This window comes from Euprymna scolopes, chromosome 8 (assembly GCF_053919585.1).
Source record: "Euprymna scolopes isolate OS-2025 chromosome 8, ASM5391958v1, whole genome shotgun sequence".
NCBI classification, from domain to species: Eukaryota; Metazoa; Mollusca; class Cephalopoda; order Sepiida; family Sepiolidae; genus Euprymna; species Euprymna scolopes.
In genome coordinates, this window is record NC_136489.1 from 124,411,378 (window position 1) to 124,429,673 (window position 18,296).

At 35.8% G+C, this 18,296-nt stretch overlaps 2 protein-coding genes across 3 annotated transcripts in view; one reads left to right on the plus strand and one right to left on the minus strand.

Moving 5' to 3' along the window:
* The window catches only part of LOC145283752 (ubiquitin thioesterase zranb1-B-like), a 578,310-nt gene that overhangs the window by 102,520 nt on the left and 457,494 nt on the right, over positions 1 to 18,296 (plus strand). The window lies entirely within an intron of this gene.
* The window catches only part of LOC145283754 (protein D2-like), a 197,704-nt gene that overhangs the window by 4,676 nt on the left and 174,732 nt on the right, over positions 1 to 18,296 (minus strand). The window contains exons 2-3 of one of the 2 annotated variants that reach the window (XM_080132817.1): positions 14,914 to 15,227; positions 2,223 to 2,343 (exon numbers count right to left, since the gene is read on the minus strand). In XM_080132817.1, coding sequence (XP_079988943.1) covers positions 2,223 to 2,343; positions 14,914 to 14,988 — 196 coding nt within the window. In that variant the 5' untranslated portion in view covers positions 14,989 to 15,227. Of the gene's footprint in view, positions 1 to 2,222; positions 2,344 to 14,913; positions 15,344 to 18,296 lie in introns of those variants that run through there. The other variant, XM_080132818.1, reaches the window with a different exon arrangement.

Genomic DNA, 18,296 nt, shown 5'->3' on the forward strand with positions numbered 1-18,296 from the left:
AACAACTCGTGTCGAATTTCTTTCCTTTGTTTCTTTGCGGGACTTTCATACACAATGCCGGATCAGAGTTAAAATTTAACAGCCGCGTTACATAAGATTATTTGGTGCTGTGATGACCAGACCTTTTGTACAAACAAGGTTCAAAATGGTTGAAAATAAAGATTACCACGGGAGAGAATGAGAAAGAAAGGAAAAATAAATAAATAAATAAAAAAATAACGAACTTTTCTTATTCGGACTTTTCTATGTAATATAAAGGATGTTTCGCGTTTTAAAATAACGGAAAGATTTGCTTTGTTGTATCACCCATTAAACTAATTAATTAGATTGTGTAAATCAAGAAAAAGTCAGTTCCTTCACCCTCAACTCGGCACTTTTCTAAAGGGAGGGGTCGCTTTTTTCGCCGATATTTTCAGAACTTTTCGATTGACTAGCCTTAATTTAAACCTTCGCAACTTCCGGTTTGGCGATGTGCGCAACGACAAAGATGTTACTTTCTTTACGTTCTTTTCCTCCTTCGCGGTACGGGTTCGAGTCTGCCTGTCTGCTAGTAAAAGATACATACGAACAAATATTTAATTGAATATTTAAAAAACAAATTTGAATTATAACTGTTTTTCCTATAAAGCGAATATTACGAAACTGTTCTCAATGATTTTTAGATGAGGTTCGATAATTTGGATGATTTGGATGATATTGTTCTTGTATCATATGTTACTATCACAATGTTTCGACTGATGTAACGTCCGACCTTCTTTGATGTATCTTGTTAAACTCTGGAATCTTTCTATCGCATTCGGGAATATGTACGGAATTTTGAACAGAACACTTTATTTAATCCACGAGGATAGTATGCTCTCGCCCCGTCAGCCATGACAAGGTAGATATCTTAAGTCATCCGCAATTGTATTCTTAGTATCGCCAGCATTGCGGATGTACCCTTCAACTTCCAGTAGACTGTCAGTTAGAACTCAATTTTGCCTAGGACTTTATCCGTTGCGCTGCAGGTCTTTGAGAAATTCTGTGTAGATTCCAGAGTTGGAAAGAAAGATTCCCGCATTCTAGAAGATATGTTACATGATAAGGGCTGTCTCCTTTTCATGTAAGTATAAAAGTAGAGAGATTTAGTTAAAATGAAAATGAAATAGAATAGACGAAATTCGAACCTCGTAATTTAGGTTTAGAAATAGATTACGAGAGAGAATTAGCAAATGGAATGTAAAAAACAAACCATTGTTTAGCTTAGAGATAAAATAGTTTGAAGAAATGAATGTTCATTGTCAATTCTGTTATGAAAATTCAATTGAAGAATGCAACTATAAGATAATTTAATAAACATGTTTTTAACATATTGGAAATATAGGTTACTGGGAATATAGGTTAAAATTCCTTTTGTAAACAAAGGACACGCATTTCCAGAACACGTGAAAGAAGACACATGTTTTAACATGTGTATGACGTCATGGAAAATGGGAAGTTCTCGATATATTTAGAAACTTTAGAGCTAAAGAGAGAGTCAGAGAGAGTCTGAGAGAGAGTCTGAGGACGACAGACAATAGTCTGGAGTTGGGAGTCGAACGTCTAGAAGCGAGACGGTAACTTTTGAAAGTTAGAATGTGAAACTTTGAATGCCTGAAAGCAAAGCCACCGGCCGGTCCATGGAAATAAACCCATCATGTGTTCTTATAAACGTCGTCTTTGTGTTGTAATTCTACCAAAAAGGTAAAGTGGAAATTGTCATTATATGTCTTGTATATCATGTGTTTTAAAATGTCTTTACATACACAATGCGAACACCAAGACTGTCTCAACACTACCTCCTCACTAACACTTCTAAGTACGAACATTTTGTATATATGAATCACTTCATAACCCGAACACGGAACGCAACATCACTTGTAATAAGACTCTCTCTTAATAAGACTCTCTAACATGCACTTTTAATAACAACAATAACAACAAGAAAAGAATAATCATAATAATAATAATGATAATAATAATGAAACGTAACAGATACACCTGAAAAATGTTGGAGGTTATAGCGGCCGAAACATTGTGAAGAACAACACTCAAGATGAGAAGACTCGTCTAAATAATCAAAATAATACAAATTGCGAAAATTGTTTAAGAATTTGTAAAGAATTTGTGTTTCTTTTATTTTTTGCTTGTATTCAAATGGGAAAAAAATACGTCTACCATAAGTTAATAAAAATTCTTGTTACCATTCATGATGAGGGTATAATAGGCACCCGGCTCGCAATCGAATCGAATGTGGGGATGGCTCTTTGTCATAAACGGAGTTAGGGTGATTCCTGGGTAGACTTCCGTGGTTCCATAGCGAACCTGAAAATAGAAATGGTTTTATTGAAATAAAACGGAAAACTTCGTTGTAAATGGATAAATTTAGACGTCAACCTCACTAAGATGGGCAGAGATAGTAATAATCTCTGTTTATAAAATTATCGTGTGTGTGTGTGTGTGTGTGTGTGTGTGTGTTTGTGTGTGTGTGTGTGTTTGTGTGTGTGTGTGTGTAAAAAACCCCGATAAGTTTAGTTTGTACAATTTATAAGATGCTTCCGGAAAAAGCAATAAAGTTCTGGGAAAGAAGCTCTGTTCATGGAATCTGCGTCTACATTTAGGCACAGAGAGTGGGGAAAATCATATATAGTAGTTTTAGCTAGTCGAGTGCTCTTTTTGTGAAAGTCTGGCAAACGAGGACCATAGATTGGAGTCCAGGCGAGCACTTATCATGAAAATAGCGATAGAGCAGAGACAGGCTGGCGATGTCCCTTCTGTGAGAAAGAGGTTGAAAGGAAGAAAAAATGACATCTTACTAGGTTTCGAAGCCGGTTTTGAACTTTATTAAGGCAGGATAAGGCGTGGCGAGCAGCCCTGCCTATATGTGGCAACAGTACTCCATTGTAGGGCGCACCTGAATCTTATACAGATAGAGGATTTTTGCAGTTATTGCACTGAGATGTTGACATCATCCGACATCAGCACCTGATATTCCCAAATGGTTACCCATCTGGTACTAACCAGGCCCAATGTTGATTGATTTGATGATCTAATGAGATTTGATATGTCAACGTAATTATGCTGCATATAGTAAAAAATAAGCAGTAATAATAAAGACAGTTGAATTTACATTTATACATTTATTTCTCACAGATAATGAAGAGCGATATAATAAAATATACGTAAATGACGATTACAGACGTAATTACAAATGTCTTTACACGCAATTGAAATAAATATGTATTGCCAGGGTAAAAATACATAGAGGATGCATTGGCTATGTTAAAGAAATACAACTGGAGAACTATTTTAACGAAAATGCTATTCCGGCAGGATATGACGTGTCGATCGCCTTCTCACTCGATTAAATATTTTTTCAGTTGGATTATTTGGCATGAAATTAAAAATAATCAGGACTCCTATCCTGATATAGGATACAAGAACTTTTTTTTTTTGCTTTCATATAAAGAAATTTACGTTTTTACTGGGTTTTTTTAATTATTATTGCTTTATTATTTTAATACATCAGTAATAAAAACAGCATTAACGCTTGCTGATGCAATATCCGACATAGGGCCATCCATTATATAACACTTTGATCTTCATGTTAATCCGGGACTGTTGCGTATTCACCCTCACTAGGAGGTGAATAAACAATATTCTCTATCATATTGATATTATTTGAATTTTTTCTTTTTTTTGGGGGGGGGGTTACTAACGTGCCACGGTTTATAAAGGGTGACCCCCCCCCAAAAAAAAGCTAAATAGAGGCTATCTAGAACATATGCTGTAGAACGGAGAAAAAAGCCAAAGACCGTAGTGTTTTGATGTTATGTTTTGAATATAATAAACTAGTTATGACCAAAGTTTCATTTCATTCAGACAAAACACTAAGAAACGGGGCCTAATTAGAGCTGGGTCCGTTTTTTTTTGCTGTTGTTTGTTTGTTTGGTCACCCTGTACAAGCAAAAAATAATTTGCCATTCAAAAACCTAATTACACTGCATACACATGCTTTATAAACTATTTTGTTGACAACGGTAACACTCTGCTGGCTAGTAAGCAGAGGTTTCTTAAACTTATTCTATCCACTCCACTTGCAATCACATTAGCACCTGCCCCACACTATGCTCAAATGATATCTCCAAAACGAAAAAACCTCTCGACGACCATCATTGCCTTCTCATTCGATTAAATATATTTTCAATTGGATTATTTGGCATCAAATTAAAAATAATCAGGATTCATATCCTGAAATATAGGCAGGGTATTTTCTTGCTTTCATATATTAATTATTATTTTAGTACACCAATAATACAAACAGCAAAAAATGTAAATTCTAGTCTTTATATACAAGCAAAAAATAATCTGCCACTCGGGAACCTTTCAGTCTGACTGCATCCTCTATCAGGTTTGAACACGTCTTACACCTGCCAATATCATATATCTCTAGTTTGTAACACTATGGGTATCAATTCTTTGATCCCAACATATTATCCGCGTGATGGCGCTTCATGTAAGCAGCTGGGGTCGTGTTGATTTGATGACACCTAGCAAGTTATTGCTCAGTGGATAGAGACGTCTCTCTGTTTCTGTCTAGTAGTTCTTATTGTTGATATAATGACATCATAGTTGTTGTAATGGAATAACGTACACTCCTTTTTTCACTATATTGACTTACTATATAGAGAGTGAGACTATGACATACTATGGATACCCACTGTAGGGTGCTTACACGAGAATTTTTGTACTAAGTTTGTCAATCTCCAACCATACGTCTCCCGAATTGGCAGGTTTTAATTCCAGTTGGAAGCATATAAGTTTAGGACGACTGGAAACAATGCCGAGGTAAGTGGAGAGCACATACAGCGCCTAGTATTCCCAAATGGGCACTCATCTGGTACTAGAATGTTTACCTAAAGTAAAAATGACAATGGCGAGGGCTACCCACCCAAAATTCATCTTCTTTCTGAGAAGGGAATAGTTTACTGCTAATCGCCTTAAACACCCTTACCGGGAAATGCCGACCGGGTTGCCCGAGTATTTTATTTATTTATTTTGTAAGCCAGGGTGCACTGCGCCTAGTGCGCTGGAATTCTTTTCTTATTATTACGTTAGACTCGTATTTTGTTAATGTTTCCATTAAGTCTGAAAATAAAAGAAAAAAACCTTGTAGAGTTTAACGAAAAAGCAAATAAAAAAACAAAACAAAAAAAAAAACACCACAGCAGTCCGTCTAAATGAAGTTCTTATTGTGTAAAAAAAAAAATCGAATTTACTTTTGGCTGATATTTTTTCAAATTTTAGCCACAGTTTGCTCGAATGACGTACCTAAAAAAGCTGCAGGGGCAGTTTTCCTACCTAGTCGTACATTTGTCGTCCCTAAATCGGTCATACATAATTAATAGAAGCTTTTGCCTTTCTCTTTTATACGCATTTCGCGCGTTCATTTGATCCATTGTTCTCTACTCCTTTATTTAGTACATCATTAAATTGTTACTTTAAAACGACAACCTCAATGTTCATTATAGATATGTCTATGGGGGTACATACCTTTTCTCCCTGTTTTTCTTCTTCCTCTTCCTTGCAGTTTCGTCTAGTGATTGCTGCATTAATTCCTTTCGCCTTCCTCGGTCGTACGACCGTGACTCGTCATCAGTGGAGTTAGCCAAATAAAACTTTTGGACGAGTACAGAGAAGGAAACTAAGATGTTTGTTGGGAAATTATAATTAAATTTATTTTTGGCGATAAATATTTCGTACATAAAAGAGAGAGGGAGAAAGAGACAGAGAGAAATTAATTATTCCCGTTATCTTTCTGTTATAATGGAATGATCTAGCACCCCTCCGGATACAGACAATGTAGAAATACTCCTCCGAGAATGAGAGAGTTCCAAGACACTGAGAGAGACAGACTCTCAGCTTGTATTCTCTGTGTAAATAAAAAATTGTATTAACCCTAAGTGAATGTCCTGTGTAATGATTATCTAAAGAAAGATATATCAGATTCAAACTACAATTACGAATTACTTCGGACTTCTACCCAGTCATGGCTGACGGAACGAGAGCATGCTATTCCCGTGGATTAAATAAAGGGTCCCGTTCGAAATTTCTTGCAGATTCCTGGGTTCGACATGAAAGATTCCCGAGTTCAACAAGATACACCTGAAGCAGGACGGAGATTACATCGATCGAAATGTTGTGAAAATAACACTCAAGATGAGAACAATAGCAGGAATAATCCAAATAATATGAATCGCATTCTCATAACTAGTTAGTCAACTATCTTATTAAAGATAAATGCGTGGACGTAACCAACAGAGATTTTACAAGGCATTTCGCTCTTGGTGATTACAGCATGATTGGCGATCCGTCTCGCGCCACGCCCATAATCAAACTGATCTCGAACTTCGTTTCCCCGTAAACTCCGATGTCCGTAATGTCCTACCATGTTGGCTGACGTATCTTTTTATTCTATTTTGACCTGTTGAACTTCGTAGCTAACCTTCAGGCTCTCTCTCTCTCTCTCTCTCTCTCTCTCTCTCTCTCTCTCTCTCTCTCTCTCTCTCTCTCTCTCGCTCGCTCGCTCGCTCTTTCTATTATTCTCTGTGGGAACTGGTTTATTTCTCAAACGTCGTGTCACTTTCATTTGCACTTAGTTCGACTCTATCAACATTAACACTAGCTAATATAATCACTATCCGACATAGGGTCATCCATTATATAACACTTTCATTTTTATGTTAATCCGGACCTGTTACGTACTCACCTTCACTGGGAGGTGAATAAACATTTTCGATCATATTGATATTATTTGAATCTTTTCTTTTTCGGGGTGGGGGTTACTAACATGCCATGGGTTATCAAGGTCCAAAGGCTACTGGAGGATAGATGTTATTGTTTTTTTTTTTTTTTTTTTGTTTTTTTTCAGGTAGACAGTGAAACATCGAGCGAATTTGCAACGATGGTTGTAACTGGTCAGAAACTGATTATTTAAGATGTCTCGACAAGAATTTGTTTCTAATGGGCTTGAAAACGGCAATGTTGTTATTAATCGGGAAGCAGTCCCGTTGCACCATGTTCCACAGACGGGCAGTTCTAGAAAAGAAAATTTGCTCATGGAAGTTCCATTTTAGCTATAGGTACACAAAGTTAGGAGGGGAATTTATTAACAGCGGTTGTAATTAGACGAGTATGCCGCTCCTTCCCTGTAAAGCATGCACACAAGATTGAAGCTGAGTCAAACATCTACCATGAAAATAACGATTAAGCATATAAAGACTGACAACGTCCCTTCTATGAGAAAGAGACTGCATGAGATGGAGGAGCAATCAATAAAGTTATTTTTGCATGTTTATAAAGTCCAACTTGTCATGTTTGTATCTCAATATTCAGATGAAAGTAGAATGCAGCAAACATCGAATTTTTTTTTATTTATTTATTTTTACATAGGAGTCACCACTTATCAAGGCCCGGTGGCCACTCTAGGACTAGGGTTAAAGAGTGTGCAGTAGTCAATGGGACAATATCGTAGTAATCGTTAGTGGTATTTTGATAAATTGGATTACTTAAGGAGACGGCTCATCAAGAACTTGTTTTCATCAAGAAATTGGATTACTTGTGAGACGGCTCACCAAGACTTGAGGACGGCCATATTGTAGTCAGCTGGAAAGCAGGAGAACGGAAGAGAGTTTCACAGGTGTGCAGTTCTAATCTACGTTTAGGTTTAGGCACATAGATAAAGAGTGGAGGAAATTATTAATAGTGATTTCAGCTAGATGAGTGTTTTTCGTGAAAGTTTGGCAAGGGTGGTATAGATTGGAGCTCAGATGAGCACTTGGCATAAAAATAACGATAGAGCAGGGACAGTGTCGCAAATGCTTTATTGGTTAACTAGCGAGTGGCTCCCGGCCTTGCCCGGTCATAAAATACGCTTACATATATTTTAATTCATGCAGATTTAATATTTAGTATTACAGAGCTAATTCTCGATTTAATATTATATTGTACCTAATATATAGTACTAATTTCAAAAGATTTTAAAAAATCACTTCCGTGCCATCAGCTACCAAAACATTTAGCGTCCCAACCGCGTTCACTACCGTTTGAACTATCGACAAATAAATAAGAAGGATTTAAAATAAAACCACTTCAAGCTATGAATGAATTTGCGCATGTGCAGCAGTAATAGACAAATGTCGGCGAGTTAAAATGAACATTTTGCATTTCAACTTGCCGGCATATTTCTGTACGTGTTATTCATCCATCCAAACAAAGATTTTATTCGTCATAAATCATCTTTAGTGTATGATTACTATTTCCTGTTACTTTCAGTGTTATGTGACGAGTAGTCCAAGGATGGAATACTGTTGCCATATCTGGGCAGGAGCTGCTAAAAACAGCCTATCCTGCCTTGACAGAGTACAAAATCGACTTCGTGGCTCAGTGGGGGATGCCCTTTTCTCTACCCTGCAACCTCTTTCCCACAGAAGAGACGTTGCGAGCCTATCCTTGTTTTATCGTTATTTCCATAGCAGGTGCTCGTCTGAACTCCAATCTCTGGTCCCCCTTGCCAATCTTTCACGAAAAAAAAAACACCCGTTTAGCTGAATCCACTGTGAAAAATTTCCCCCACTCTTTATCTGTGTCTAAATCAAAACGCGGATTCCATGAACAAAGCTTCTTTCTTAGAACTGCACGCCTGTGGAACTCTGTTCCGTCTACCTGCTTCCCACCGGACTACAACTTGGATGTCTTCAAGTCCAACGTTAACAAATTCCTAATGAACCGCCCCCTTAAGTAAACACTTCATCAAATCTCCACACTAACGTAATGTGCTTGCAATAACCCTTATCCCTGAATGGCTTCCGAGCTTTGATAAGTGGCGATCACTGTGTAAAAAAAAAAAAAAAAGTTTAAGAGTTTATCGGTTAAATATTTTTGCATAGGCGCACACACACATACATCTACTGTTTTATTTATATAGAGTAATGAATCATCGATGTATGAAAGAATGATTGTTTCCGGCAACCACTGACCCAAGCCGCCAATAAGCAAACCTGAGGACACCAGATCAGACTGAAGATATCAGATTCCCGAGTTCTATGCACCAAACATTGATTTTATTATTTTTTTGCTTTTCATTTGCAAAACTCAATCATGTTCTGCAAACAAAAAACAATTTTTCTCTACAAAACAACCAAACCAAACACCTTGAATAAATATTTAAAGATATAAATAACTCGAAGCTTAAAATCGTTTACTAAAATAGCTGAATACGAAAAGGATTGATATGCCGTAAAAACAACTTTCAGCTAGGTATTTTTATCCTCGGTCCCCAAAGCCAACATAGATTATACCATTCCTGTAATGATTTGGTCCCCGTTGGTTTTATGGTGGGATGTTAGTTTTGTGGAGTTCTAGGAGGTCCACCTTCATAGGCTTGTCTTCTTTCTTTGAGAAAGGGTTAGTTTATTGCTAATCGCTTGAGGCGCCCTTAGCGAGGTATAACGACGGAGCTGCCCAGGCACATTTTGCAGGTCAGAGTGCCCCTTCCCCAAGGAGCACCCACTTTCCGAGCCTGACGTCACAGTTCTTGCAGTAGGAGAGAACTAAATATTCTAAATAAAAATCATGAATAAATATTGGAAGATACAAAAAAAACTTGCAGCAAAGAATAATTTTCCAAAATTACCGGATCCAACATTTAATAACCTGAAAGATGTTGATATGCCGTAGAATAAAACAGGTAAACCAAATCAACGGGCTAGCAAACAAAAACCAGATTTGTGCGTGGTTTTAATATTTTACGCTCAAATATTAAAATACTCTTTGTCGAAAATTGCTGGAAGTGTAACGCCGAAATTCTACCCATAGGAACGCGTTGTTGTCGTTTAGGCGAGTTTAAAACACCAAACAACTTCCTTTTCGGAAAGATGGGATACTTCCTAATCGTTTCGGATTCCTTTCCGATAAAGACACTGAAATAAAAGGCGTACGTTATATCTCGGGTTATAGTCCCGGGACATGTAACTCGAGTGTTCAAGATATCGTCTTTGGTTCACCGGCATTTTGCAATCGTTATTTCAGTGCGAACACCGATTGCTCCAAGCGATGTCTTTATCTATCTATCTATCTATCTATCTATCTATCTATCTATATATATATATATATATATATATATATATATATATATATATATATATATATATATATATAAAGTGAACGTGTGTGTGAGTGTGTACATTGCCCTACGCAATAACTCTGTCAATTTTTAGTCTACAGACTCGAAATGTGATATACAGGGTACTGAGACTTGGAAAAATCTTTATGATCGGTTTTCGGCCAGAAATTTTTCTGTTAAGGAGTCAAAGTTCAACGATTTGTCCTTTTGAGAACTCTACCAAACTCCTCCGACAATTTTGGGTCTAAACACTTGAAATTTTAGACCTAACTTAATAACTTCATTTGAGCCCAAAACAATAAATGTTAACGGGTCATAATAGGGATCAAAGTTTTAAAAAAAAATTGACCTCTGCGGTCTCTATCAAATTACTCAGACAATTTCTGGTCTAAACATTTGAAATTTTACATAAAGGGTATTCAGAGATAGGGAAAGCTTTTTAATCGGTTTGGGTCGAAAATTTGTGCTACCAATATATAAATGTATGTATGTTTGCATGTCTGCCTAAAACTTCCGGCAGAGGCGACGGATTTTCACAACATCAGTAGCGTTTTGAAGCTCGCCCCTTCAGACGACAAATACTGAAAAATTGGCTAAAAACATTAATTTATTCACCCTTAACTGGGCACTTTTCTACAGGGAGGAGTCGCTTTTTTCGCCAATATTTTCGAAAGTCATCTTCTCTTTTCGATTGTCTAGCCTTAATTTAAACCTACGTCACTTCAGGTTTGGCGGTGGTCGTAACAGCAAAGACATCATGTTCCCCCCCCCGTTCTTTTCTTCCTTCGCGGTACGGGTTCGAGCCTGCCTTCCTACTACCACTTTTTCTTTTTTCTTTTTTTTTTTTTTGCTCAACACGCACCTCCAAACACCGCCGGGCACCCATGCTAGTATCTATAAAAGTGAAATTGTCTGTGTGTGCGTTTGTGTGCGTACATTCCCCTACCAAACTACTCTACCAATTTTCAGTCTACAGACTCGAGATTTGACATAAGGAGTATTGAGACTAGGGAAAAATCGTAATTGTTTTCGGCTAGAAATTTGACTGTCAAGAGATAAAAATTCAACGATTTGACCTTTGAAAACTATACCAAGCTGCTCCGCCAATTTTTGTTCTAAACACTTGAAATTTTAGATGTAAGTTGCTTGGACATGGATCAAACTTTTTAATTTGATTTGAGCCCAAAACAATAAATGTTAAGGGATCAAAAGTAAAAAAAAAAAAAAAGACCTCTACGGTTTCTACCAAATTACTCAGCCAATTTTTGGACTAAACATTTGAAATTTTACATAAAGTGTATTCAGATATAAGGCAAGCTTTTTAATCGGTTTCTGGCCGAAAATGTAGCTGCCAATGGGTCAAGTTCAAAAGATTTGACCTTTGCGGTCTCTAGCAAACTATTCAGCCAATTTTGGGTCTAAACATTTGAAATTTTACATAAAGGGTATTCAGACATACAGCAAGATTTTTAATCGGTTTTTAGGCGATTTTAAGCTTTTTAATCGGTTTTTGACTGGCAAGAGGTCAAAGTTGATGGAGTTCACCTTTGCAGACTCTACCAAACGCCTCCACCAATTTTGGGTATAAACACTTGAAATTTTAGATGTAGGTTACCTGGACATGAGTCAATCTTTTTAATATATATATATATATATATATATATATATATATATATGCACATAAAGTTATGAACAGTACATAGAGCCCGAGCAAAGCTGAACTGCTAATATGTCTCTATATATTAAACAGTAGATGTGTCTGTGTTTGTCTGTCTGTGTGTGTAAATATTGTACCGATAAGCTCTTAAACTACTGGTCATATAACACTAAAATTATCAGGAAATAGTAATCATACACCAAGATTCATTTATAACGAGTTTGTTTGGATAGATGAATGACGCGTACAAAAGTCGGCAAGTTGAAATGTAAAATGTTCATTTCAAGTTGCCGACATTTCTATTTCTTTCTGCGCATGCTCAAATTCGATTCATTTCTTCAAGTCGTTTGATATTAAATCTTTCTTACTTATCTGTAGGGAACGCAGTTGGAGACCTAAGTGTTTCGGTTTCGATTTAAGCTGAACGAAACGGTATTGTTTCTTCTTTTTTTTTTTTACAAGGTGGTCACCACTTATCAAGGCCCGGAAGCCACTCAGGGATAAGGGTGGTTGTAAGTGCAGTACGTTAGTGTGGATATTTAAAGTGTCTACTTAAGGGGACGGTTCATCAGGAATTTGTTTGCGTTGGACTTGAAGACATCCAAGTTGTAGTCAGGAGGGAAGCAGGCAGACGGAACAGAGTTCCACAGGCGTGCAGTTCTAAGAAAGAAGCTTTGTTCATGGAATCTAGGTTTTGATTTAGGCATAAATAAAGAGTGGGGAAAGTTTTTGACGGTGGATTCAGCTAGACGGGTGTTTTTTGTAAAAGGTTGGCGAGGGGGGGACCAGAGATTGGAGTTCAGACGAACACCTGCCATGGAAATAACGATAAAACAAAGATAGGCTTGCAACGTCTCTTCTGTTGGAGAGAGGTTGCAGGGAAGAGAAAACCGTGCCGTTTTATTTTGACTAGGACAACAACAAAATTATTATTTTTTTTGTAGATAGAATATTGAAAATTAAATTTAATTATTACGGTATCGTTTGAGGTAATGTTAACCCTTTCCTGCCAAAGAAAAAAAAATGGTAGTATTTAGAATGCAGTCTTATGAAAAAAAAATGGAAAGAGATTGAAAGTACTACGAAATACGAAACCAGCACACTACTCAATAAAATGAAATTCATTTCTATTTTTATTTATTTATTTTTATTTTTTGTTTATTCATTTGTTTTATTTTATTTATTTATTTTTTCAATATTAAGAAAATGAACGGTGTTATTTATTTTAAAGATACTTTTTACGAAAATTCATTATTTTATTTTAATCAAAAATATTTTTGTGTAATTATCAGTCGAAATTTCCGTTTCCGGTTCCATTTTTATCTGACTTCCATTGCAGCAAAATTGGACACAAGGTATGCTTATTATAGGAGTATCCAGACCTACTTACTACCCCCTCTCTGGAAATAAAAACCAACAGGGTGCACCTTGAGTGGTTGCAAGAGTTACCTTGATGGTGGCCGTGGTTGCACACTGGCGCGAGCGTTTCGGGCAAGCAACAAGAAGCTACTTCTTCTCGACATACAAGGCGCCTTTAATAAGTTTCCAGACTTTTTTGCACACGCATTTAAAATATACTCTTGAAAATTCAATATGTTATTGTTATACGTATGTCAAAGGAAAAAGTAAATCGTAAGCTAAACGTTTTGGTTTCGATTCTCGTGGTGGCGCACGAGTCATAAAAAAAAAAAACTTTTAAAATCATTACCATACATTGCATCCAATATAATATAATAATAAATACTAAATCTGTATTAATTAAAATATCATATTTAAGCGTATTTTACGGCCGGGAAATGCCGGGCGGCCTGCTAGTATTATTATAGAGTCGTAATTTCAAAAGTAAAAATGAAAGTATTTGGGGTTTGAGTGCCATCAGTTAGAATCGAAACTGAAAGCAAGACTGTAGCATTCAAAGCTGGTGACGTGCATATGATTAAAAATAAAATTTTAAAATAAAATTTTAAAAAAACTAAGATGAATGTACAAAATGTATAACGATTTTTTTTTTTTCAATTTTGACCTATTTTTGACCCCTGAAACTATTTAAACCAGCTAAAGACCCATAAAAGAATGGTCCATAAAAAAAAAAAAAATCCAATCATTTCATGCTTCTAGCACTGCTCTGCGACTTTTAGTTTCGGAAGAGATAGAGTTTGAAAATATGGAGACAGAGACAGACGGACAGACATATAGCCTTTTATATATTAGATTTCCAACAACGCATTTTTTTTTCTAAATATTTAAACAATTCATTTTTCCTTTCCTGGCCGCGTGTGACTTTTCTTCTCCGCTCTGACGCCACTCATGTGTCACGAACACGTCTTGAATTCCACTTCTCCGAACAATCGTGTCTCAAACACGTCCTCTTTCGGCTCTTTCGTGTCTCGAACGCGTCTCGAATCCTTTACGCCTCGAACACATCTCAAACACGTTTTGAAATACATGCTTCTCTGAACACTGTCCACGCCTTGAACACCACTCCCCCAGATACTCTTCTTCGAACACCTTTGTCTTTTATTTTTGTGTCTGTCTGGACTATATATAAATATTAAAAATAAACTGTTGACCAACATCTAAACGAATATGCCCCCCCCCCCTAAAAGTACCTTCATAAGGCGTAAGAAGAAAAAAGAAATATCTTGACAAGGGCGAGTTTCTTCACCGAAATATATTAATAAACATTATTTTTAAATTGTTTATTTTTTTTGCGTTGGGTGGCTTCAAAACGTATTTTTTATATACGTGTTCTATTTGATTTCCTATTTAGCAACGCTTTCAAACAGGGGGCCAATGAACTATTCTTTCCTTTTCTGTTTAGTTTGGTGCTTTGTTTCTGCTTTTCAGTATTAAAATCTATTTATGAAACAGCGTACCTTTTGTAAATGTGAACCAAATTGTGAACAGACAGACAGAAAGGACTACGACTTTATTATAATAGATATTAAAAAGAAGATTGATGCTGGCAGAAAAATAAAAATAACAAAAGAATAGAAGAAAGGAGAAAAGAGAATAAACAGTTTTTTTTTTTTTTTTTTTTTTTTTTTTTACTTACAGATAATTGTTTTTGGGGGATTTTCTCCACGACTTTGTTGACGAGTCCGTGAACGTTGAAAGCGTCCAGGGGCATGTTTGGAATCTTTGGACGGAAGGCGAACGACACCAAAGAATTATAATTTTCGGGGTGGAATGGAGAGGAACAATGGGAGATCGGATGTCAAGATTTCTCCGGCGTCTGAGACTCGACTTCGACCTGACTGGACTTTTCAGCCTACGACCTCGCTTTTTTATCAGTGTGCATTTGCCAGGTGCGACCCTAATGACGTGTCACGAAATGGTGTTGCAAATGTCCGTGGCCGAGTGCCAAGACTTAAAATTTAAAAAAAAAAAATGTCAGTTAATTATAAATAGACAGAATCTTTGTAAACGGTTGTTTATTAACGGAATCAATTGCAGTTAATTCTTGGCTAAAAAGATTATTGACAACCCTAATTAGACATGCTGGATATTTTTTATGCAACGACTTGTTTACATGTTTACGGTTTTCGGTGCACATATGCATGCATGTACGTATCTATTATATATATATATATATATATATATATATATATATATATATATATATATATATATATATATGTGTGTGTGTGTGTGTGTGTGTGTGTGTGTGTGTGTATCTGCATGCGTACCTGTGTCTGTATGTGCGTATGTGCACAGTACATCTGCATATGCATGCATATGTGCAGACATGTGTATATTAATGACATATATAAACATTTATATTCATCAATATTTGATATGTATACATATACATATATTATAAAATAATATTACGTATATTTTCAGCATTTACTTCAACAGTGCTCAACGTGTTTGCCTTTCCTTTTTTAATTTTTTTTCTTGAAGATTGTAACGCTAGGTATGAGGCAGCCAAAGCGACTGCCAACATTGCCCTGCTTTTTATTGAAACCAGCCGAGAGCTCTTTTTAGTATCCTCGCTGTTCCCTTAAGTGCAATTGTCTGGATCTCTTTTGCACTTGGTTCATCAAGTATATTAGTTAGGTAGGACTTCAGGTTCTTCTTCATAAGCCCTGTGGCATCTATAATAAATGGTATGATTGATATCTGCCTAAGATTCCAGTTTCTCTTCATATTATACATGAGACCTTGATATTTGGTCTGTTTCTCCCTTTCAACTCTGTTCAGACCTCCATCATTAGGGACACTCACTTCAACCAAGGTTGCCACTCTCTCCGACTTATTCGATATAACTCAGGTTTTACAACAGCATTTCAAGGTAGGTGGCTGTAGGGATTGCATAGTCGTAATGAATGGTATATAAGTCATTTCCAACTGTTCTTTCAGGTTGATGTTCACAGTATTTGCTGCGTGTGTACTTATACATATATATCTACGGTATGTGTATGTATTAATGACACACACACACACACACACACACACACACACACACACACACACATATATATATATAACTACTTGATTTACTCACACAAAATTAATATACGAAAGTATAAATTTATGCGTAAACTTTATTTACTTCAAAAGTGCTCAATACGTAGGTAGAGCTAGTTAGTAAGTTGTAAAATATATATGGCGATTAAGCTACACTGAATATTCCGCGTTTCATCCACTCTAGGACTCTTCAGGCTTATGCGCATAAGCCTGAAGAGTCCTAGAGTGGATGAAACGCGGAATATTTAGTGTAGCTTAATCGCCATATACATTTTATAACTTACTATATATATATATATATATATATATATATATATATATATATATATATATATATATATATATATATATATAGCGCAGGTGGTTTAAAAAAGTACGGCCTCCAATTGTTTTAACTCTTTAAAGAACCATGAAGACAGAAGTGGTACCATTAAAACGAACAATATTTTGTACTCAAGAATTTAATTTTCTACATCATTCTAAATGCATGCTTTGTCACGCCCATCACCTAACTGTGCTGACAAGTGTATCGGCTTCATAAACGTTGAATAGGCGTCGATGAGTGTTGATCGATTCAGTTTTTTTCTGCATAGAGAAATTAAATAACGTCTTTATACTTCTAACGCACGTCTATGAGAGGGTTTGTACTTTTAGAGTCCTAAACAACCATCAGTATCTGTAACAGAGGACGAAACTTTCAAATCATGAAAGCATAAGTTCAGTAATCATGATAATGCAATTTGCAATATCTCTGATCCATTTCGGCAGAATAAAAATAGGACGCATTACTTTTGGAACGTGCTACGTGTATATATATATATATATATATATATATATATATATATATATATATATATATATATATATATATATATATATATATGTATGCATATATATATATATATATATATGTATGCATATATATATATATATATATATATATATATATTATATATTATTTACTATAATAATTATTAAATATCTAGACACTAGTGTTTCACCTTTTGGGAATCATCAGTGCAGGGTGTCACGATTAACACTAGTCGATGAATTCAAATCCAGCAACAGAAGTCATCTCTTGCGTCATAACCATAATCAATTCGGCTACAGTTAACCACCAGAAATACTGTTGAAATTAAAACATTTTATTATTTAAAAAATATATATATATGTATGTGTGTGTGTATGCGTGTGTCTGTGTATATATGTATGTGTGTATATATGTATCTATATATGCATAGATATATGTGTATATGTATGTAAATATATATGTATACATATGTGTATATGTATGTAAATATATATGTATACATATGTGTTCATTCGACCTTTCAGGTGAAGGCAACCTTTGTAGGAGAAGCAAATCTCTGATTTAAAAAAAAAACATAAAGCGGAAGACCATCAACCGCATTAAGCTGGTCTGCAGTTTAATTTTTTGCTGGCTATCTTGCTCTTGCTTGTTACTGGATCTCAACATTTTGAACCGAGAGAGAGACTTAGCTGTCGTACAAAGCTAAGACTCTGTAACATCATATTTGTATAGATACTCCCTTAGGCATTTTGGCTCATGGATTTTAAATGTCTGAGGGAGTGGCACTCGTCTGACAAGACGTTGCAATAATCATCAATCATCAATCAATCAATCATCATACATATGTGTATATATGTATGTATATATAAGTATGTATATGTATATATATATGTATGTATGTGTATATATATATGTTTGTATATATATGTATATGTATGTATATATGTATATATATGTATATGTATGTATATATGTATGTGTGTATATATGTATGTGTCAGGTCATGTCATATGCTACTGGTACCATGTAACCCAGTACTACCTGCCTCATGGTCGGGTCACCGGCGACTAAACTGGTTCCCCCACCAAACTTGTTTGGTGAGGAGGGTGGCTAGTCTCCCTTGAGGATTAAAAACAAGACCTTCCAAAGGGTGA